Raw genomic sequence first — 20,818 nt, 5'->3', positions numbered from 1 at the left:
ACCCACACAATGAGAAACGGTCTCATGTACATCGCAGGCTGAACATCAAGACGTTGTACAAAGTTCTCAGCTTTCTTTGCTTTGTATTCCTTTCCTCCATGTGTTTGGTTTTTGTTTTGGTTTTGGGTTTTTTTACTTCATTTATTCAATGGCAGCTTTCAAGCGATAATAAATAGCTGAAGAGGATGGAAAGAGATTAATATATTATCACCAATTATAGCAGAGCTTAAAAAAATGTTATCTACGTAATGTATTCAAGATTTGCTGAAAGTAACTCTTGGCAGCAGAAGATGCAGAAGAGGTTCTAGGAGGTGACAGGAAAACAGACACTGTTCCTTTGCCGATTGGCAATTTGGCTAAAACAATCAGCATCTACCTGACGAGACTAAATGTCCCTTCTCTCCTGTCACTCCTCGGACATTCCTCGAGCAACCCAGCGCCCGAACCAACGGGTCACCGTCCGCGGCCCCTCTCTTGGCAGCGCTGCCTTCAGTGCTGCGGCGGACGGCGGCCCGGACACCCCCGACTGACAGAACGGCACCCGGGGGTGCTCAGGTGAACTGCCCACCCGCTGTCCTCATGGCGAGGCACCCAAAACAGCGCTCACGGCCCCTCCCGTTCACAGGCAGCGGCCACAGAGCCACGTCCCGCTCTAAAGGCAGCTCCCGAGGTGCCGTGTACCTGTACCCGCCCCCCCCACCTGGCCCGCCCACAGCGCGGCCGCGGAGGCTCACCGCCCGCGCATGCGCCCTTCGCGCTGTGACGCCACACCGCGCTGTGCCGTGACGTACCCGGCGAAGTCTTCCCGTCTCTACCAATGGGACCGCGCGGAGGGGAGCGCCGCGCCTCCCGTTGGCTGGCACAGCCCCTCGCCCCGCCCCCTGCCCGCCGCCGCGGAGAGGGCGGTGGGGGGACCCGGATGAGGCGGCCTCGGGCGGCCGCCGCCGTTAAACGCCGGCCTGCGGGCGCGGCCCCCGCCGTGGCGGCGGCGCGGTGAGGGCAGCGCGCTCGGGGCGCGGGGCGGCGAGGATGCTGCTGGTCTATGTGATCCTGCTCTCGGCGCTGGCCGGCTGCTTCCTCACGCTCCTGCTGCAGCTCCTGCTGCTGTACAGGAGGGAGCCGGAGCCCCCCACGACGGGCTTCCCCGGTACCGTCTACACCCGCGTCGCGCCCGACTCCACCCTCAGGGAATACCTGCAAGGCTCGGAGCCGGCCGGCAGCCAGGCGGCTCCGGAGCCGGTCCCCGGAGCTGCCCCGGCCTCAGCGCCGGCCGCCGCGGCTCCCGCCGCCGCCCCGGGCCCGGAGCCCAGCGCCAAACAGCCGCCACTTCAGCAGCAGCCGGAGCCCCCTGCGGACCCCTGTCCCCGCGAGGAGACGTGCCAGTTCCTCAATGCCATCTTCCTCTTCCTCTTCAGGGAGCTCAGGGACACGGCCCTGGTCAGGGACTGGGTCACCAAGAAGATCAAGGTGGAGTTCGAGGAGCTGCTGCAGACCAAGGTGGCGGGGAAGGTGCTGGAGGGGCTCAGCCTCAGAGATGTCTGTCTCGGCAACGTCCTGCCTGTCTTCAAGTCGGTCAAGCTCATTCGGCCGGTGCTCTGCAATGAAGAGGGTTGCCCGGAGGAGCTGGGCTTTGAGGTGGACCTGGAGTACAACGGTGGCTTCCACTTGGCCATCGATGCCGACCTGGTCTTTGGCAAGTCGGCCTACCTCTTCGTCAAGATCTCCCGGGTGATGGGGAGGCTGAAGCTGGTCTTCACACGCCGGCCCTTCACGCACTGGTCCTTCTCCTTTATGGATGACCCACTGATACTGATCGAAGCCAAGTCGCTGTTTGAAGGGAGGACGGTGCATCAGCTCAATTCAATCATTGTGAACCAGTTCAGGAAAGTGATTAAGCGCAAGCACACCTTACCCAACTATAAAATCAGGTAAGATGGCCCGTGTCCTCGATGTTATTTTTGGTGGTGTCCATTAGAATTGCTGTTCTGCTGTTAGTAAATAAAAAGAGATTGCTTTTGGCATTTCTACAGCTTGTACATTGCTTGTCTGATGTAGAAAGCTTTCCATGAAGGTAAGTATGGTTTTCCATTTATAATAGGTGAAGAACCCATTGCACTGTGAGATTGTGGCGTGCCCCGGACATGTAGCTAAAGGGCAGAATTAGTAGATATCAAAAAATGTTGGGATCCTGTTAGGTGTCTAACAACAGGAATGTGATATCCCTCCTTGTAAAAGGTGGCTCTGTGGATAATGTGTACGGTTTGAGGTGTCCTTCTCCCAGGCTTCTGCCACTGGTGAGCAACCTGGATGAGATTTGTGGCTTATGCTTACCTATAGAGGCAAGGTGGTTGTTACTTAATGTGAGAAGGAATAAAGTTCACTCTCTAGGGAGTATTTTTGAGATCCCATGAGAGATGGTGTCCTCTTCCTTTCTGGTTTGCTGAATTTCTACAGTAACTGGAGAAATCTAAAAGCTCTTAAGGGAGGTATTGCCACTATTGTGGCAAGTAAAACTTTGAGGGACCTCTTAGATTTTTGTATGTTTTCTTTTATAAATGGACACACTGTAGTACAAACTGCATTATATAGTGAATATAATGAAATGTTCAGTGATATTCATGGGGTCTCCTCTGGAGATGTATAAAACCCACCTGGACACGATCCTTTGCAACCTCCTGTAGGTGAACCTGCAGGGTGGTTGCACTAGATGATCTCGAGGGGTCCCTTCCAACCCCAACCATTCTGTGATTTCTGTAGTAGAAGAGGCATCTTTACTTTGATTCCACCCTTAGTTGAATGTCCCACCATTCCTTGTTCAGGTCCCATGTTCCCTTTCTGTCATGTGTCTTACCACTCTTATGATACCATGTTTCATTTCTTTTTTGTTTATTTTTTGTAGCTTGTGTGGTGTGTTAGGTAAGGATTTTTATTTTGTTTACCACATTCTTCTGCAGTAAGCATTTTCTCTGAAATTCATCAGAGATGAGTAACTGAAAATGCCTATTGGAATTTTGCAGTGTAATTAGCTTTGCAGTGATGTAATTCTTACAGCTCTTTCAGACAGTTCTTCTGCAACAGAACTCTTAAGAGTTCTCATGAAAGTGAACATGTAAAATATCCACAAGACTTGGAAAGCCGGGACAGGGCAATGAGTAGCTTCTTCGAGTAATGTGGTGATCCTCTCAGGTTTTGCAGTATTGAATTGCTTTCTGGAAGACAGCAATCTTGGGCAGCAGGGCAGCTGTCAAGAGCAAGTTTGCTTCCATTCTCTCACTGTGTTGGAAAGAGACTGAAGCTGTTAACCATGGAGAAGAGCCTGAAGTAGCACTCTTGGCCTACCTACAGAGGGCAAGTAGAGCAAACAATCTTTGGAACCTGTGGAACCAATGATGAATGTGCTCCTCCCCTTCAGGAGAGGAGGATTGTCATCAGGAGATGCACTTGGGCAGTAGGGCACTCTCATCATTTAGAGGCAATGAGTTTTTCACGTATTTCTCTAACTTTCTGCACCAGAATGGATGGATAAGGCATGTGTGAGTCACTGTCATGTTAAAGGGACTGGAGGGGAGAATAAGGAAAGAAGCAGAGCACCATGTTTGCGACAGAAATGGGAAGAAGGGTGAGGATAGAAGGTGTAACTGACACTGAGCTCATTATAGGAAGCACAAATTATTATAGAGCTACATAAATTATTGTAAAACTAAGAATGAACTGTTATTTTACTATGTTCCATTTAAGTTATAAGGAGTTGGGAGTTTGTGAATGCTTGAGAAGGGAATAGTGTCATGTCTGGTTTCTACACTAGATAGTAGGTTGGTAGCATAGGGTGACATGTTCAATGCAACGTTGTCAAGCCCTGCATATGGTGCTTTTGGCATTTAAATATTATACCGTGTTCTAAACATGTCATTCTGACCCACTGTGTTGTGAAGGGGGAAGGCAGGACACTTAAGCTTAATGCGCATTAATGAATTGTCTTAAGGAAGGAAGATTGGGTCAGTGGTGTCCTAACTGTCTCGAACTTTGCCTTTAAATCTTCAAGTGGAAACACAGACCCTGCATGGAAACCTGTAGCTGTCTGTGAACCTCTAGCTGTCCACAGTTGCCCATGGTTTTGTGGAACACAGACTGAAAACACGTATTCTCCACATGCATGTATCAGTTTATGCAGGTAGATCCCTAGACAAGCAAAACTTGCTAACAGGTCAGTGGTAACAACAGACTTTTATGTGGTGGCATAGTTGAGATGTTATGATTTAGCTGATACAGAGAAGTGATTTGGAAAATCAGGCACCCTGCTGATAAGATGACAACTTGGTATTTTTTAGAAGAATTTGTAAGAATACATTGTCTTGGGATTATGGTATGTTAATATATTCCTTAGCAAAGAATGTATAGGCAGAAGTCAGGAGGGTTTCACAACTGCTTAATGACCTGTTACCTTACTTAAAGCTTTAACAATTTCTCATCTCCAGGGAATGTGCTTATCCTCTCCCCATTTTTTTCCTATGCCGTATATGTCTTTTGTCTAAGTACATAGTCAGTGTTTGCTTCCATGTGTAGTTCAAAACCTTTTTGATGTCTCCCTGCTCTTGCTCAAGTAACTTCATAAATAAATCTTTGAATAGCAGTAATTACAACCTTGTAAACAAACACACTTGGAGCTCAGGAAGTTCTTTCAGCTGGTTAAAGGGGAACTTTGTAACCCTGCTAGCTTCCAGATTGAAGTCCACAAAGAAGTTTTATCTTGTTTCAAGGTGCTAAGTAGCATTAAAATATGTAATTTTATTTGCCTTTTGTATTAGGCAACTCATAGAAGTTCTTACTTGGTAGCGAATGGCAGAAGTACTTTTGCTCACAGGTGATTTTGAATATCCTTTAAGTAAGTTTGTGTCAAGGACACATCCCCTTCCCTCTGTTATTTAATTGTAAAATACTGCATTTAAAAAAAGTAAGCGTGGTGTCATTACACCTATATTGTCTGTTGCTACAGCCAAATTACTACACACATAGTTTTGTATTCTTTCCAGTTATGTGCAAAATTCTGTGTAGCAAAGCAGAAATTAGTGAGGTCTTCTTTTGTATCATCCATCACTAGGAGTGACTTTGTGCAATGTGTGTAACTGTAGCTTGAAAGCAGAAAAAGGCATCTTGCATTCCTGATATGCTCTTAAATGCATATGAAGGGAGGCAGCGTAGACTAATTAGTGCATTTTAAAGTTTGTCTAGTGTTTTATGTACAATTTTCTCTATAAAAGCAATTGCTTACTAATTGTAAAAGGAGGGATGCATGTTATGTCTAAACAAATAGTAATTCGTGTTTTATTCTAATAGTGTGTAATCACTTTTGGTGCTTTAGAAATGCATTTGTGTGTGGCAAAACAACCTATTTTGAAGCTGCTCTGCCATTGAATGGCAATTATTATCTTGTATAGTAGAATTTGGTTAAATCTCTGGAAGCAAGGCTGCTGGTAAAATTCAGTGAATGGTAGGCTTTTCTTTCTAAATTTTTTAGACATCACTGCTAATGGATTTGTGCATGCTATTCAATTGGTAATAGCGAGGGTTACTGATGTCTTGTAGCGAACTTTAACCTTAATGTATTTGTTGTTGCTTTGTAATAGAAATGCACACAGGTTTTTTGAAAGCATTGTGGTCTGTCAGAAGTTTCCTGTTCAGATGTGAGGAAGATCTAAAATGACGTGTTGTGGGGTTTTTTCCTTCTCCAATACACAAGAGTTCTGGTGCACTCTTGAGAAACTAGGTAACTGTGAGTCAAGATGGATTTTTATAACTAGCCCTAACTTCAGTAAGGTAATGGAGAGTTGTAGGCTCTACATAATCCACAACTGTATTGTGACTTGAATTAACTAGTTAAATTATACCTTTTTTTTAGTTTTAAGACAAATTGGATAGAGCTTCGGAATGAGCATGGAAAGCCTTGACTTTCCTGTTGGTTGTTCATGATGTTGACTGTTGGTGTTGTGCAGGGTCGCCACCGACCCACCACTGGTCTCACTATCCCAACATCTCTAATGCTGATACTCTCAGGAACCACATTTAGTCGATGTTGCCCATTGGCTTGACTGGACACTGGATTTTTCATGTAGGTTTCTTTCACTAGAACAGGGTGGTAGATAATTATCAGCATAGAGTGGAGTTTATCTAGGGGCCTCTGTCCAGCTTTTGTTTTTCATTGTATAGACTCAAACAGTTCTTTAGAAGTAGTATTGTAGACATTGTTCATATTGGTTTTAATTCTCTATATCTTGTTCTTTTTAATAGTAGGATAAAGTGGTTAACACAAAGCTGTAGTTACTAGCATTGCCTTAGCATTTATTATTTAGAAACGGAGTAAAGACTGTTTCAGGTGTTTATCCCCTTGCTCGCTGGTGCTGTTGCAGTAGTCATGGGTTCATCTCCATTACTTCTTTTATGAGCTATAGCTTGCTCATTAACCTAGTATTAAGCTGCTTATTGGTGGCAACCTTGATGTTCTCCCCCATCATATCAGGTATATAGGTACACTAATTATGCTGTATTATCTAGCTGTATTGAACAGGTCCTGATCTTGCTTTGCATATGTTTTGGAGAGCTTTGGCTTTTGGGCTCTTTCTAGAGAATAAAAATACACTTTGCCGTCACGAAGATACAAAACAATTTGTGTGTATGTAAAAGGTGAGGAGGAAGTACTCATAGTGTAGTCTCCCTCCAGAACTTAATTTCACAGAATTTCTTAATAAGGTAAAAAAAAAAAAAAAATCTAACAGTTGCTGTGCTGTGTGGGGTTTTTTTGCCTTTTTCCCTAAATGTGGGGTCTTGCAAGTTCATCAATTATATTGTAAGCAGATTAGGTATTGCCTAAGCAGTGCGGCAGTTCGGTATATTTCAAGAACACTTGGTTCCTGAGTTTGTCACAAAATATTAGCTTTTTTTAGTGTATTGATACTAGCCTGCTGGAGAAACTATACTTTGCTTTAAGACATGCTACTACAGAGTGGAATAGCTTTATTTTCTTTAGCAGTAATCTCACAAAGGATTACTTCTAACATTTCTATATCAGGTATTTAGATGACCTCCTGAGGTCTCTTTCAACATGAACTATCCTTGGAACTAATCATTTGCAATATAGTTAGTCACGTTAAATAATTCCATGCTTTATTTGGAAGCTGGGGCTATATTGAATTTCACTGGGAAGAACCATTAGAAAAGCCTATTTTAACTTACCATTAGAGAATGCACTTTGAATGTTACACAGCAGTTTCTTATTTTTTGGAAACTTAGGTAGTAATATAAGTAGCTATTGATTTGAAGTGTGTTTTATAATAGAAATGATTTCGTAATATAGTAATAGAGGTATTGGAAAAAGTATAATTTAAAAAGGTATATATTATTCATATGATGAGGTTATACTCAGAAATAATGGTAGAGATTGAGATTGTGAGCATGTTTTAACTTCAGAAATCAGCAGCCGGTAGAGATACCTACTTTCTCTACAGCTTCTGCAAAGGGAGAGGATATGGAGATTCTTCTTCTGAGTGAATTTCTACTGTGCTTGTGATACGAATCTCTCTTACTAGTTAAATCTGTAAGGCACTCCTGTTTGAAGTTCTCATTCCTGTTGCTGCTGAATAAAAATGCTTTTTTGCTTTTTTTTTTTTAATGCCATGCCTGTTCAAGGTGCACAAATCTTCAAGTATACAGAAGCATTTAAAAGCAACCAAACAAAAAAACCCAAACAACATCAACAACCCAGGATCTGAGTCCTTTTCTGCTCTGCAAAAATGGCTGGTAAAGCAGCACTGTGAGCCCTGTGGGTTGTCAGACTGTTGCAGAGGGTTAATGCTCTGATGCCAGCACAAAGACTTGTTCTGCTAATGGCAATGTGGTGATAATTGGAACCAGCAGATCTGTCTGTAGACAGTAGTTTCATGCTCAGAAGATTGTCTTTGTTATACATGGACTAGTAGTTTTTCTTACTCATACAGGAGTTAGATAAGTGGATCTGTAGGCAACCTGACACACAGTAAACAAAACTAAACCCCAGAACACAAATATTTTCATTTCTTCAAGGGTGCTACATGTGTAAAAGTAAGCTTTTTGTAGTGTGGAGCTTTTTGCTGTCTTTACTTTAGGAGCGGTCTGTCTCAGATATACATTAGGTCTGGAGGTTCACTAAATACCTTTATTTAAGCCGAAGAAACACGTATGTGTTACAAAACATGAATGTAAATCACCTTATGTAGATATCAAGTTCAAAACCTATTGGTTCTAGGGGTTTTGAAATCTTTTGGTCTCTTCCCCAGCTCCAGCCCTTCACAGGCCTTCACTCTGGAAAGGTGTAATTCTGAAAGAATGCTGGTTTGAAATTGTTCATTATAAAGTCAGAGTGAATGAATGACCAGCTACTTTTTGGACATTTCTCAGTACACAGGTGGCATTCTTTTCAGGTTACGAGTGAGCCTTTTCTTATGATTAGTCAGCAGCTGTTACTTTGTTTTTCTTTCCGACTTGAGATGGATTAGTGGGGAAACTGGGAGACCATGGGTATAGTTAGGGACAAAAAAAAAGATCCCTCAGTTGAAGGGAGAGATTAAGACAGAAGAATAAGTTATGCTGATTACTGTTTGTGTTTGCTGTAGGTAGCAATCCATCCAATAAGCATTAAGGTTAATTGGTCTGATGGGAAAATAAAGCCTCCTTCAACTTCTCATGCTTGAAACAGCGTATGAAAGATTCTTTGTGCAATAATAATGAAAAGAAAATTACCTCATTTAACACCTTTGCTGTTCTGTGTTTAAAAATTACTTAGTCCTGAAGTGACCTTCTTTTATGTGGATAGTGAATGAAGGCTCTGAAAAAATCCAATAAGACTTATTTGGCACTTCATGGTGTTTTGCGTGCCCTAGAATTGAGACCTCACTCTGCTGCTCACCTGAAATCTGATCTGGCTGCTCAGTGTGAACAAATACTTCTTTTTATTCAGTTGTCGTAATTTGTATAGCTTTAATTTATTTTATTTAAAATATGAAATAAGCATTAGTACTTTTTCATTTTTTGAAAGGTAACCTTTCTTTTCAAAGGAAATACAGAGCATACAGGAGTTAATCACATTGCCGGACTGTAGGCATCCAACAAATGTCTGAGTTTGGCTCTGATCCCGTCTGTTGGAGCAGGTAGATGTGTTTGAGCACTAGAGTTGGGCTAATCTGAATCACCTTCTACAGGTTGTATTATGATTTTTAGTTGCTGTGGATAGATAGTGTGGCTAGTATTTCCCTACCTGTCACACAAAACTGAACACTGGATTTTTCTTGAGGGACATTACTTCAAGGAACAAAGGCACAGAATTTACCTGTAGAAACGGGTAGCTGATAGAGCTCTCAGTAGCGTGTTAGATGTCAAAATGCATGAGTCTCTTCTAGAACCCATTTTATATATATTAAGCATGTGAAATAGTCAATATTTTCATTAGGAAATGATACTTAAATAAGCAGCCTGAGCAAAGACAGTAGGTTTTAGCAGTTGTTGTTGTGGAAACAGTGTGGTGCTGTAGGGATGGTGAAGCTTAGTCTTGGTCTGCTGATTTCCGGACTGGAGTCGGTCCTTTCATGTTGCTGGGTTTCTATGGGAAACCACTTGTTCTGCATTCCTGCAGAGATTGCCTCAAGTCACCCGATGTGCTCCTGTGTTTACAGTTCATGTTCACACTTGTTTGATTTAAAACCATTTCAACATTTGGTTTTTCTTGATATTATTGTTCTTTAGAGAATAGGAAAAGACTTTTAAAATTTAAAACTTCTTCTATGATTATAAGCTTTATTGTCTAAAATGAGTATGGAGAGAATGTTACATACCTATGCGGTTTGTTAAGTTAATAATTTGTGCTACCCAGGTCTGCTAAAATCTATTAATTGTGGAACTATAAAAACCTTTACATGATGATCCCAAACAGTGCTTTTATCCAGAAGAAAGCAATGATCCAATATTATAAATGTGATTCTGTGATACACGAATATCAGTATTTTATACAATGAAGAAAAAATGCTCTCTTGAAAGTGTTTGTTTTGATGTTTGAGGGCTGAGGAGTACTTGTTCATAACTGTGGTTAAATTCCTGGTTTGGAAGTGAGTATGGATGCCAGCTGATTTGAAGGAGATTTGAGAGTCACTATTTTATAAACATTTGTCAGGTTCATTGTGCAATACTAAACTGAACACAGAATTTATAAATAATTTCTTGAGCAGTTTCTGGTTAAACTAAAGAACTTACTGCTGGTGTGTTCATCTCGGTTGAGGGGCATGAGTAAGATCCATGCAAGTTTTGGGAACTTTTCCTGTTGTCATTTACCTTCACTGTTTAACAGTTGTTTCACAAGCCAGTCAACTCCGGGCTACAATTCAGACCTTCACGATGTTCAGTGATCCCAGCCAGTGTATCTAGTAAATTAGTGGAAAAAAATCCGCAGTGAAGACTTCAGTTGATGGATTTGTTCGTGTTGCAAAGGAAGTTTCTGCAGTAGGACTGAAGTGCCCAACCAACAGTGAACTGGTTGTGTACGCGGTGTCAGGGTGCGGGTGCTCTGAAATGGCTCTGCCCATCGAGGTGGGGACGTGCTGAGTTGGCTTTGGCAGCCCAGAGCATCTCTCTTTACTGCAGGACCTGGCAGCATTTTATTAATAGACGTGTGGCCATAGATGGCTATGAATGCTGCCAAGGGGTTGCTGGGTGTAGCAGAGGAGAAAGACAGGAAAAAACTTATTATTTTGTGCAATGAAAGGCAGAAATTGTTTTCAACTCTGGGTTGGGCTCTGGAGAGCTACTTCATTCCCCACCCCACTTAGCTGTTTAAATTCGTTTTAGCCTTAAAACTACATGGCAACAACTTTCATAGTTTCTTAATTCCTCTGTTCAGCTTGCAGCTTTGCTGTAGTTCAGTGGAACAGTCTGTGAGGAGCAGGGCACCCAGCCCTCTCCATTAAAGCTATTTTGTGTCACTGTGTATTTTTCATGACATAATTTTCCCATTTTTCAAGGTTTATCAGATGTTGTAAAAATCTGTCTGCAATAAAGACTGTATTACAAAGAGCAGCTGATGATAATCAGACTGTTACACATACTCAAAGACAGTAATTGATTACCTGATTTGACTAGCATAAAATTAAATTAGGATAGTCTTTCGGGTAAACTTTTTTTTTTAGCAATTTTGTGCTGCTTGAATGATAAAAGTTAAAGGATAATTTGAGATTAAATTTACAAAATTTTAAAATATGGGACAGAAATTAATAAATATTATCATTTCCATCAGATACCCACAGATTACTTTGTTCATTACTCTCTTATCATTCGTAATGCTAACTTTCAGTATATTTTCCTTTATCAGTTTTAATGGCAACAGTTATGAAAAATGCCCATTCAGAAGGAAATGTCTATAAATACTGCAATTTGGTTTTATAATGGTATTAAGTACAAGTTCACATTTTGTTTCCAAGTGTCACTGAAGTGAAGATACTACTAATTACAATAACTAATACCACAAATGTAAAATACTTTAAATGGTGCTAAAACCTTTGAGAAATATCCTGTCAAATATACTTTTAGATAGTATTTTAAGTGTAAGCCATTGTGTAGTAAGAGCCAAAATGGACTTTTACTTGAATGTTATTTGTGTAGCAAATTACTTAAACTGTTATTCTTGTTTGCCTGAGCTAAAATAGGAACAGTAGAAATGGAAGATCATAGTGTTGCGGTGACATAGCAAAAGGCTTCATGGAGTTGTTTGAATCTCTGTTATGAATGATCTGGCTGGGTGAATAATTCCTAAGTAATTCAACAGTGGAAATGATGCAGTAACTCTGAAAGCTTCACAACAGTTTGTATTTTTTGTAAAGAATTACTCTGCATGCTTGCTAACAAAACTTAATGCAATAAGCAAAACAGATTCTAATGTTGCCAGGCAAAGAGCCCAGTGGATTACAAGGGGAGGTGAGGTGGGAACAGCAATGTCAGGGTTATTGTTTTAAAACAATACTACAAAAACTCAGATTTTTTTTTTTTTCTTCCTGTTCAAAGAAGGGCAAATTAGAGAAAATATCCAAATTCATTGTGGGGATGGTGTGGGAGAAGGTTATGGTAATTTGAGCAGCTGTGTCTTTCAAATGGAATCCCAGTCCTGGCTTCAGCTTGTAGGATTTGCAAAGTGCAGGGACCTGTCCTGTTAATTACTCTTGCAATCCCCCCCTGTATTTGCCGGTCAACAGTGGTGCCACAGGTCACGTCCAGGTGTTAGGTAACCCTGTTTACAGCACAGGCCCATTAATAAAATGCTGTGACTCTCAAATGGTGACACATTTGCTTGGGGGATGGTTGGCAAGTGTGTACCGTGGTGTGTCCCCATCAGTCCCCACCACTGCAGTCAGAAAAGCTGAGCTCTGATTCCTGCTGTTTACAATTTCAGGGTGAACCAGTCATCTCAGCTTTGAAAATGGTCCTCCTAATGCTGAGCGAGACTGTCTCCAACACTTTGGAAGACTTTAAGGGTGTGAATTGGACCATTTTTTGTCTTATCAGAGATGACTAGATAAATGTAGAGGAGAAGCTTCTGTAGTTTCAGTACTTTTGAAGCTGACTGGAGGAGTAAGGATAGACCTTGGAAAGCCATCGTGTTTAGAATTCAGAACAAATACAGATATTTTTTCACTTTTGGTTTACAGCTGACAGACTGTTTCCAGCAGTGACAAAGTCATTTTCTGGGTGACCTAATAGAATGTTGTCAGTTTTTGTATGGATGCAGGTTAGTGTTCAGAGCAGAGGATTAAAACCCTTGAGCTCAATGAACGAGCCATGTGTATGGACTTCAGACTTCTATTAGAACGTCATTTTCCTCTGACTGGATTGCAGAGATGATATTTGTAGAGAGACTTGAGACCTTCTTATGGGAGAATATAATGCTAAAGTGAGAAGTTTGTCAGCATCAGTTACGGGAACTAAACTCTAATCGAACTGGCTGAAGGTAGAATTTTGGGGTGGCTCAGATTTGTTCATTTTCAGGGGGTTCCTCCTGCTATTTTCTCCTTGAAAGCCTAAAAGCTGCTTACTGGTGGGGCTGCCTCTCTTCCAGCTCTACGCGAACAAGAACGTATTCTGCATCTCGTGTCCCATTTGGAGCAGTGCCACGACGATTCAGGCTTTCTGGTCAGACAGGGAAATTTTGTCTTTGTCTTGTCTGAGACTGAAATATATCAGGATTTTGATCTCTTTCTCTTAATTTGAACCAACAGTTGGCTTTCAGCTCGGTCACATACAATTTAAAAAAACCTACCACGTGAAAGCTTAAGGAGATCAAGCTTGCATTGACTGCATGAACTAAGCTATTTCAGCAGCTATGGAATTTAGAATTTGGAAAACTAGTATTCCTGAAATGCAAAAAAGTCTGTGCATGGTCAAATTGGTCGTTTGTGCTGATAAGAAAGTAGTTTTGATAAGCCTGATTCAAGATTTCTTTTTTACCTGTGGCTATTTCAATACAGACAGCAGTGTCGAGTCTTTAAGTCTCTCCTGGCTGTATTTACAATGACTTCTATCATATAAGCAGAAAAAAATATTCTACTGGCCTTTTTGGAAGGAGCTACTTGACTATTCGCATTTATTCTTTTATCTGTTCTTGTAGAGTGAGTCTTAAAGTTATAAAAGGGCTTGTTTTGAGTGTCTGATTGGAGATATACCTCACGGATACTGATATCACCATAATAAGAATCTGGAAATGTGTGAAACATCTTTGAAGAAAAAAGAGTCTTTGCTGCCGCCTCTCTTTTTTGAGGTCTTGATTTAAAAAGTGACTGTTCATATATTGAGAACTTATGTGTATGAGCCTCCCACATGCCTGTGGCAGAATATCCTGTAACACAGTGGGTGGAGTGCTAGAACCGATTTGCACTTTTCCATGAAACTGCCTAGAAAATAAACCTACTCTCTCATCAGTGTTTTCCAGGTTATTTGTAAGCCAAATTTTCATGGGTGTTGGTAAAACTGAAATTATATTTCTATACTGAATAAGAGTATCGTTTGAATTGCTCAAGTGCTCTGACTATGAATACTGAGACGCTTCTGCAGCTTTTTTCCTTGTGAAATCAGTGAAAACAGTGGCTGAACTTTTTTTTCCCTATTATTTTTTTCAAACTAAGGATGAATTCTGTTCTTCTATCTTCAGCATGAAGAATGATATAAGCTGTTTGCATTATAATACCTAATGAGCCTCCAATGATTGCTCATAAGTACTTTTAAAATCTTATTAATGTGATCATGCCCTTTTAGGAGTGGGTTGTAATATTCTAGAATTTTTGTAGTAGTAAACTTCATCTGAAGTTACACACAATGTAAGAATAGAAGACTTTTTTATGACTTAAAATATCTGGTGTCTATCACTCTTTTTCTAATATATACATTTAATAAGCTCATGGGTTGTAGTTCTGTGAATCAGATTAAAAAGGCAATGTAGAAATGGCTCAGTTCTGTTCTGTAGTTGGTTGAACCTCTCAAGTACTCCCCAAACTGAAAATACATTCAGCAGTTATTATTGTAAAAATATTTTAGATACCAGAATCTTTGCATACAGTAGCATTTAGGAAAGTATATTGATGCTTTACTAAACACAGTCTGACTTTAGATTTTGATTTAATTTTTACTTAGAGTTGTAAACAAAACTTGAAGTCTTGCTATGTACACAGTGTAGCCTTATAATAAACATGGTTTTTTTAGCTGATGGGCTCTTCTGAGATTTAAAGTCTTTTTGCCTTGTTTATTAAGGTTTAAATAGTTAATGTAACTCAATTAAAATTTTCATAAACCTGACAAAGTTTAATCTTATTTTATGGCAGTAAAGTAGTGCTGGAATTCATATAATACAAGTGATTAATGTGGCCTTAAACACATATCCAGTAATTTTCAGACAACTGCTTTAGACATCAAAGTTCCTTTAGAAACCCAGAGAATAATTTAAAACTTTTCCCAGAGCTTCTTCTAGGAAAGTGTTCTTACTTCTTTGTAAAACCTCTACAAAATCCTAACTTGGTCCTGCATTTAGAAATGAAGCCGCAAGTCTTTCTGCTTCTCCAGTTAGGGAATGGGCTACTAAGACCTTTCACAGTTTGTTCCCGTCTGTATTTAGCCCTTAACAATTATTTTTGCCCCTTATTCTGGATATTCTTAACAGATGCAACAAACAGAAACATGTAGGGGCTTCTTTATTTTTGTCCAGATAAAGTGAATTTTTCTTTTTCCATGTTCTTAATAGAGTTTGTCATGTAACTAAAATTATTGTAAAGTACATACTAGTGGGAGCAGTTAATTTAGGTAACATTAATTAACTTAAGGTATAAAAGATTCCTTTCCTCTGTTAAAAGCTGGCTTGAGGACTACAAAACTATCATCACAGAATACTGAATATGAAATGGGAATATAGGTCAGACATTTCTAAAACTAAACCACTGAATTACAGTGTTGTTCCAAGTAGGTGAGTTCCACAGAACTGAGAAGGAAGAATAGTGTTATTCAGGGGCTGAAAACACCCAAAATGAAGGGAACTAACTTGATTTGTTTGGGTTTTGGTCCTTTCTTCAGATGCAGCTTTGAATTTCTGACTTTGAGTGAAGTGGTGATGAGAGGAGAGCGATTGAGCTGCTGAAGTGACTCTGAAATGCGGCAGGAATGGAGAGGGGAGGTTTTCCATGCACGGTGTCTGGGAACGGGTTTGCTGTGCTTTGCACATGGAAGAGTTCAGTATCATACTACTATACCCGTAATTGTAATCCTGTATATTAATTGAATAACTTAATCATCTTTCAGTATAATCATCTGATGCAATTTCTCATGTGAAATGATTTTTTTGTTGTTATTTGTAAAGAAACACTTTTGCTACTTGACAGCTGCTTTTGAATATTATTCTTTATAGGTTTTTTTTTTCTGCTTGCTAAAATTTCACTTTAAGTTTGTGGTTATTCCTCTTCATATTATTAAATTGAAATGTTAGGTTTTTAACATTTTCATAAGTGTGCTATTTGCATTTTAGACTTCTGGACAAATAAGATGATCAATTTGGGGAGGGAGATTAATTTAAAAAGAAATTGATAATATACTCTAAGCATCCAAGATACTTTTAAAGGCTTTAATAGCATCACATATTCAAACAGAATTTTGAGACAGGGCCATAAGGTGTGGGTTTTTTTCTTCTACAGTAGTTACAGTGCGCCTATATTGTTCTTCTGGGGAACATGAAGAGTTTACCAAGGCTTAATGAATGTGGTTTAAGACAATTAAAAAAATCTCTCCCCCACAAAACCTACCTTGCATCTGATAGTTGTTTAGTATTATTTGGCAGCTTTGGAATTGAAAAGGAGGCTTTTGGATATATGGATTGGGTTGGTGGTGTCCTGCTCTGTTGGTCAGGGACTTGTGACATGAGCATGAATTTTGCCTTTTGACCTTTTTGAATAAGGAGGTGGCAGCATCAGATACTACTCGAAAGGGGTCTAATATAGTTGCGATGAATATCTGCCTTGGAGAACCTGGTTTAAACTGGTACTATATTTCTCCTAAGTGCCTTTTGGTAACATTTTCTCAACTGTTGTACTGTCAGGAGCGTCTCCTGGATTTTCCCATGCCATTGTCATGGCTTGAAATGGAATGGACCGATTGCCAACCATTTGTTAAGGGCTTGTTCTCCACTGACAGATGTCCACTGATTTTATATAACTAACTTTTTTGGCTACTGGTTGAAGTTAAGAGAGGGAACTGAGAATCCTGTGATGAGCATCTGGTCAGAGAGCCAGATGAGATAAAATCAGGCATTTATTTTACTGTCAAGGTTACTTTATGGACATTTAGAACGGAGGTTTATTGGTAGGCTGCATGATCTTTTCTTTCGTCATCAGTATGATGAATTTCTCTTAAGGAATTTATTGGTGGACTTTCACTCTTTAAAGATGGACTAATTATTAGATGGCAGCAAAACACACTCTTAAAGCTGTAACAGAAATTACAGCAAGGTTATTTGCACAAGGTATTTAATAAAATAAGTTCTGTATTATAGCAGTGGGTTTTTAAAAGGTAGAGTAGCTCACAGACTTACCCTGTCACAGGGAAAAAGGATGGGAGAACCTGGGATGCCTGCGTGAATTGCTGGTTGCCTTGTGTGTGGTTTTATCTTTCCAAATAGATTTGGATTATCTTGTATTTAAATACTGTCAACAGTTCATTTAACTATTAGATGATTGAAATCTACTTGAAATAGTAATTTGTCCAATGTTCAATTTTGGAAATGTACAAGCTCTTAGTAAATTACCCTAAATAGATAAGTGCTGTGTTATAAAATTGGAAGACTTTAGAGCAGCACTCAAACACTAAAAATGCACTTAGTGTGAGATATTTAGCTGTTTGCATGTTACTAATGCCAGTGGAAGTAGGTAATGTGTTAGGATTTTGCAAATCAGTTTCAGTGTTAAGAATGTGAACATAAGTGCTTGTTGTAAATTAAAAATGTTGAGACTGCTTTTCATCCCATATTTGTAGAAAATTTAACCAGTGCCGCACAGTCCAGCATACACTGCTAAGTGTTTTGCCTATTGTATATTATTGTGTCTGTAGATATATATATTATTAGTATTTTAGATTTTTTCCTCTTGTATTCACTGTTGTATTATTTTTAAAATGTCTGTTTTGATACTAGAAATCAAAATTATAGTAAACATTGTCTTAATCTACCACAGTGTCTTGTACTGAGGATCATTTAGTCATTCCATGCTGCAGCAGAAGGTTGCAGTGTGATTTTGTTAAATAGCCAGCAGGCTGTTTTATGGTATTTGTAGGGGAAAGACCTGATCATTACTAACACTTGTAAGCCTGGTATTTCAGAAATTTGGAGAGGTGATGGTAACCTAATGGATCCTCTTTCTTTGTCTGTTCTGCCTTCCAGAAATCTTGTTTCTGTAGTTCACTGAAGCTCCCAGTGATGCTCATTAGTTTGAGATTCCTGTGGAAAACCTTTTTTTTTTAATAGATTTTTGGGACAAGGTATACAGGCAGTTGCTAGTACTAGTTGCAAAGTTGTTTATTTGTGCTGGGAAAACAACAACAACAAAACCCAAACAAATAAAAAAACAAACCTAAAACAACCTACAAGTATTTACTCACTCAAAACGTGGCATTATTTTCCAGTGTGGTTGCCTAACTCTTCCTTTTTGCCTAACAAAAGCTGAGCTAGAATCTGTATTTTGAGGTGGTAGAAATCATTTCTGAAAGGAGCAGGTACCCTTGCTCGTGCTGAGGGGAGGTGGCCAAGCCCTGCAGTGGCTGCAGGTCTTAGGAATCTGTAAAGTGAAAATAATGGGATTGTCTTGGTGCTATTTTCCCCATTCATGTGATGCTTACTATGCCTTTAATTCAAGAACTATAAAGATTATGAGCAAAACATCAAACCAAGGAGGAATGTTTTGGGTTGGTTGTTTATGGCATGCTTATAAGCCTAAAGTGTGGCTGATGTGATTTAATCACTTCACGTTTTTCATATGTAGACGTAAATAATTTATTCAGTTTATTTTCTTTAACTTAAATGTTTTGACTTGACCAATTTGAAGCCTGTTCCTTCCTGGTGGAGTTAATGAGGGAGAAACTTGGAACCAAATTAAAGTTAGGAGTTGAATTGGATTTTAGGAAAAGAGCTGGAGTGTTGAGTTGTATTTATTCACAAGGAGAACAAAAGAAATGTCTTTCTCATGGCTCTGTATGAGGCTGATGCTCGTCCAGAAACCAAGTGTCTGGAATCGGGGCACCGGGCTCCCTCCCAAAGAGTGTGCCGGCACTTAAAGGGCGCTTCATTATTTATTTGAATCTCTGAAACTCCTCAGTTCAGATCCATGTGACTGTTTCCTGAACATATTGTGATCTCTGAATGTGACAAGCAGATGCCTCTGGTTGAGCAAACAGTCCTTATGAAAAGCTCCTTTCTCATGAAATGGCAGATACATCCTGCAGGCGATGGGGCTCATGTCCTGCTATTTGTAAGTCTTCAACAGAAATAATCGCTGGGAGGCCGTGTCGGGGCCAGGGGACGGAAACCAAGGCATGGGGCAGTGCTAGGAAATGGGAGCAATAAATAAAAACAGAAAGGAGGAGTACCCTGCAAGTGCTTTTTCAAATACTTTATGTAAATGCTGGCGCAGATTCCGTGATATCTTTCTGCTTTGCAAATAGAAAGGGTTGTGTTGCTGTTAGGGTTGCGTGTCTGAGTCAGATTGTGGCTGCGGCCAGCACTGAAGCACTATCACTGAAAACTGAAATCGGTATTTATAACTCAGCATATTCTAATCAAAGAGGGAGAATTATGTGGTGAGATAATGGGTCAATCTCTTAGTATCTCGAACACGAACTGCTTTTCCTGTGAATCACATGCGGTGATGACGGAAATAAAGCTTAAGGGCAAACATTTAGAATACCTTTAGAATATCTTTAACTGTAGAAGACTGGTTCAAAAGAGCAACCAAATGTTTTTCACAAGATGAAGTGTAACTGAAGTGTACTGTTCATCAGGGTCTGCCAGTCCTCTAAGTACAGCAGTGTCATAAAAATTTACGCTTTAGCATCTTGCTACATTTTCGCCTTTCAGTGCTGTGATGTTTTATGCAGATGAACTTAAAACTTAAAGACCTGCTAAGATATTTACAGCAAAAGGACTCTTGCATTAAATCACATTTACAATCATAAACATATTCCATGACTTGATCAGCTTACCACTTCCTCAAAATTATCTGCACTGGTAAATATAACTCAAATCTATTGTTGTGGAATTATGTTTATATATTCTCCAGTTTTCTGCATTGAAAAGCTTTAGTAGCTTCTACTTGTTCCTTTTGACCAACAAATATGTAGGAATGACATTATTTCTCTTTAAGAGTGTTCAAGTTTCTTTGTAATCCTGTTGCCTTTAATTTCTGTGTGTTAGTGGTGTTTGTGTCATTTGAATTAAGATAAATCTCTTCTATATTTTTCATTTGAATGAAGATAAATCTCTTCTATATTTTTCAGGTTCAAGCCATTTTTTCCATTTCAAGTGTTGCCACCTGATGAATATGAAGACCGAGACCTCTGTATACAGGATATTCTACTGGCAGAAGGTCGACTAAAAGTCACATTAATTGAATGTACGAGGTACGTTTTGTGGTCTTTTGCTCACTTTGACTAAGCAAGTACAGGCATCTCTTTAAATTTGTTGTAATTGTAGGCCTGTTCTGATTCAAGAAGTAGCAGCTTTGGTGTTGTGATTAAGCTCTAATCAAGAAATATGTATTTTTAAGCAAAAATGAACAAACAAAAGTTTCACTAAGTTTCTCAGGCACTTCTGCATGGTGTGTGGGCACATGCATTTGCCTTTCGTTTGAATTTTGCCTGGTTACAAGCTGATCTGTGCCTCCTGTGTGTGTTTTTGTTTGGTTGGTTTGTTTTTTTGGCACACCGAACTGTGAATCTTTCCAGGACAGTATAAATGTTGTAATTATCCTATTGTATTATGTTGTAAGCAAAGAGAAATAATTGTTTCATTCAGTCCTACTTAGTTGAATCCAAATAACTTCTATAAGGCATTATTTATTGTCTTGGTATTGAACAAAATAATTGAAAGAAATAAAGAAATAAAATGTACTTCATTGGAGAAAAGAAATAACATTCTTTTTAAAGCTGGAGAAAAGGTGTGTGGGTTCTTGTGGGGTTTTTTTGTCAGACCTCTTAGTTCTTGGTTTATGTTAGATCTTATCCTAGCAGTGCTTAGACT

The 20,818-nt window shown here is 39.7% G+C and overlaps 1 protein-coding gene across 1 annotated transcript in view; it reads left to right on the top strand.

The window, feature by feature from the left end:
• The first annotated feature begins 916 nt into the window (after positions 1–916).
• PDZD8 (PDZ domain containing 8) overlaps positions 917–20,818 on the top strand; it is a 55,878-nt gene continuing 35,976 nt past the window's right edge. Inside the window, exons 1-2 of the mRNA XM_080347837.1 lie at positions 917–1,928; positions 20,077–20,199. Coding sequence (XP_080203963.1) covers positions 1,030–1,928; positions 20,077–20,199 — 1,022 coding nt within the window. The 5' untranslated portion in view covers positions 917–1,029. The remainder of the gene's footprint in view (positions 1,929–20,076; positions 20,200–20,818) is intronic.

The sequence above is a fragment of the Nesoenas mayeri genome (assembly GCF_963082525.1).
Source record: "Nesoenas mayeri genome assembly, chromosome: 7".
NCBI classification, from domain to species: domain Eukaryota; kingdom Metazoa; phylum Chordata; class Aves; order Columbiformes; family Columbidae; genus Nesoenas; species Nesoenas mayeri.
This window is presented reverse-complemented; position numbering and strand designations above follow the sequence as displayed.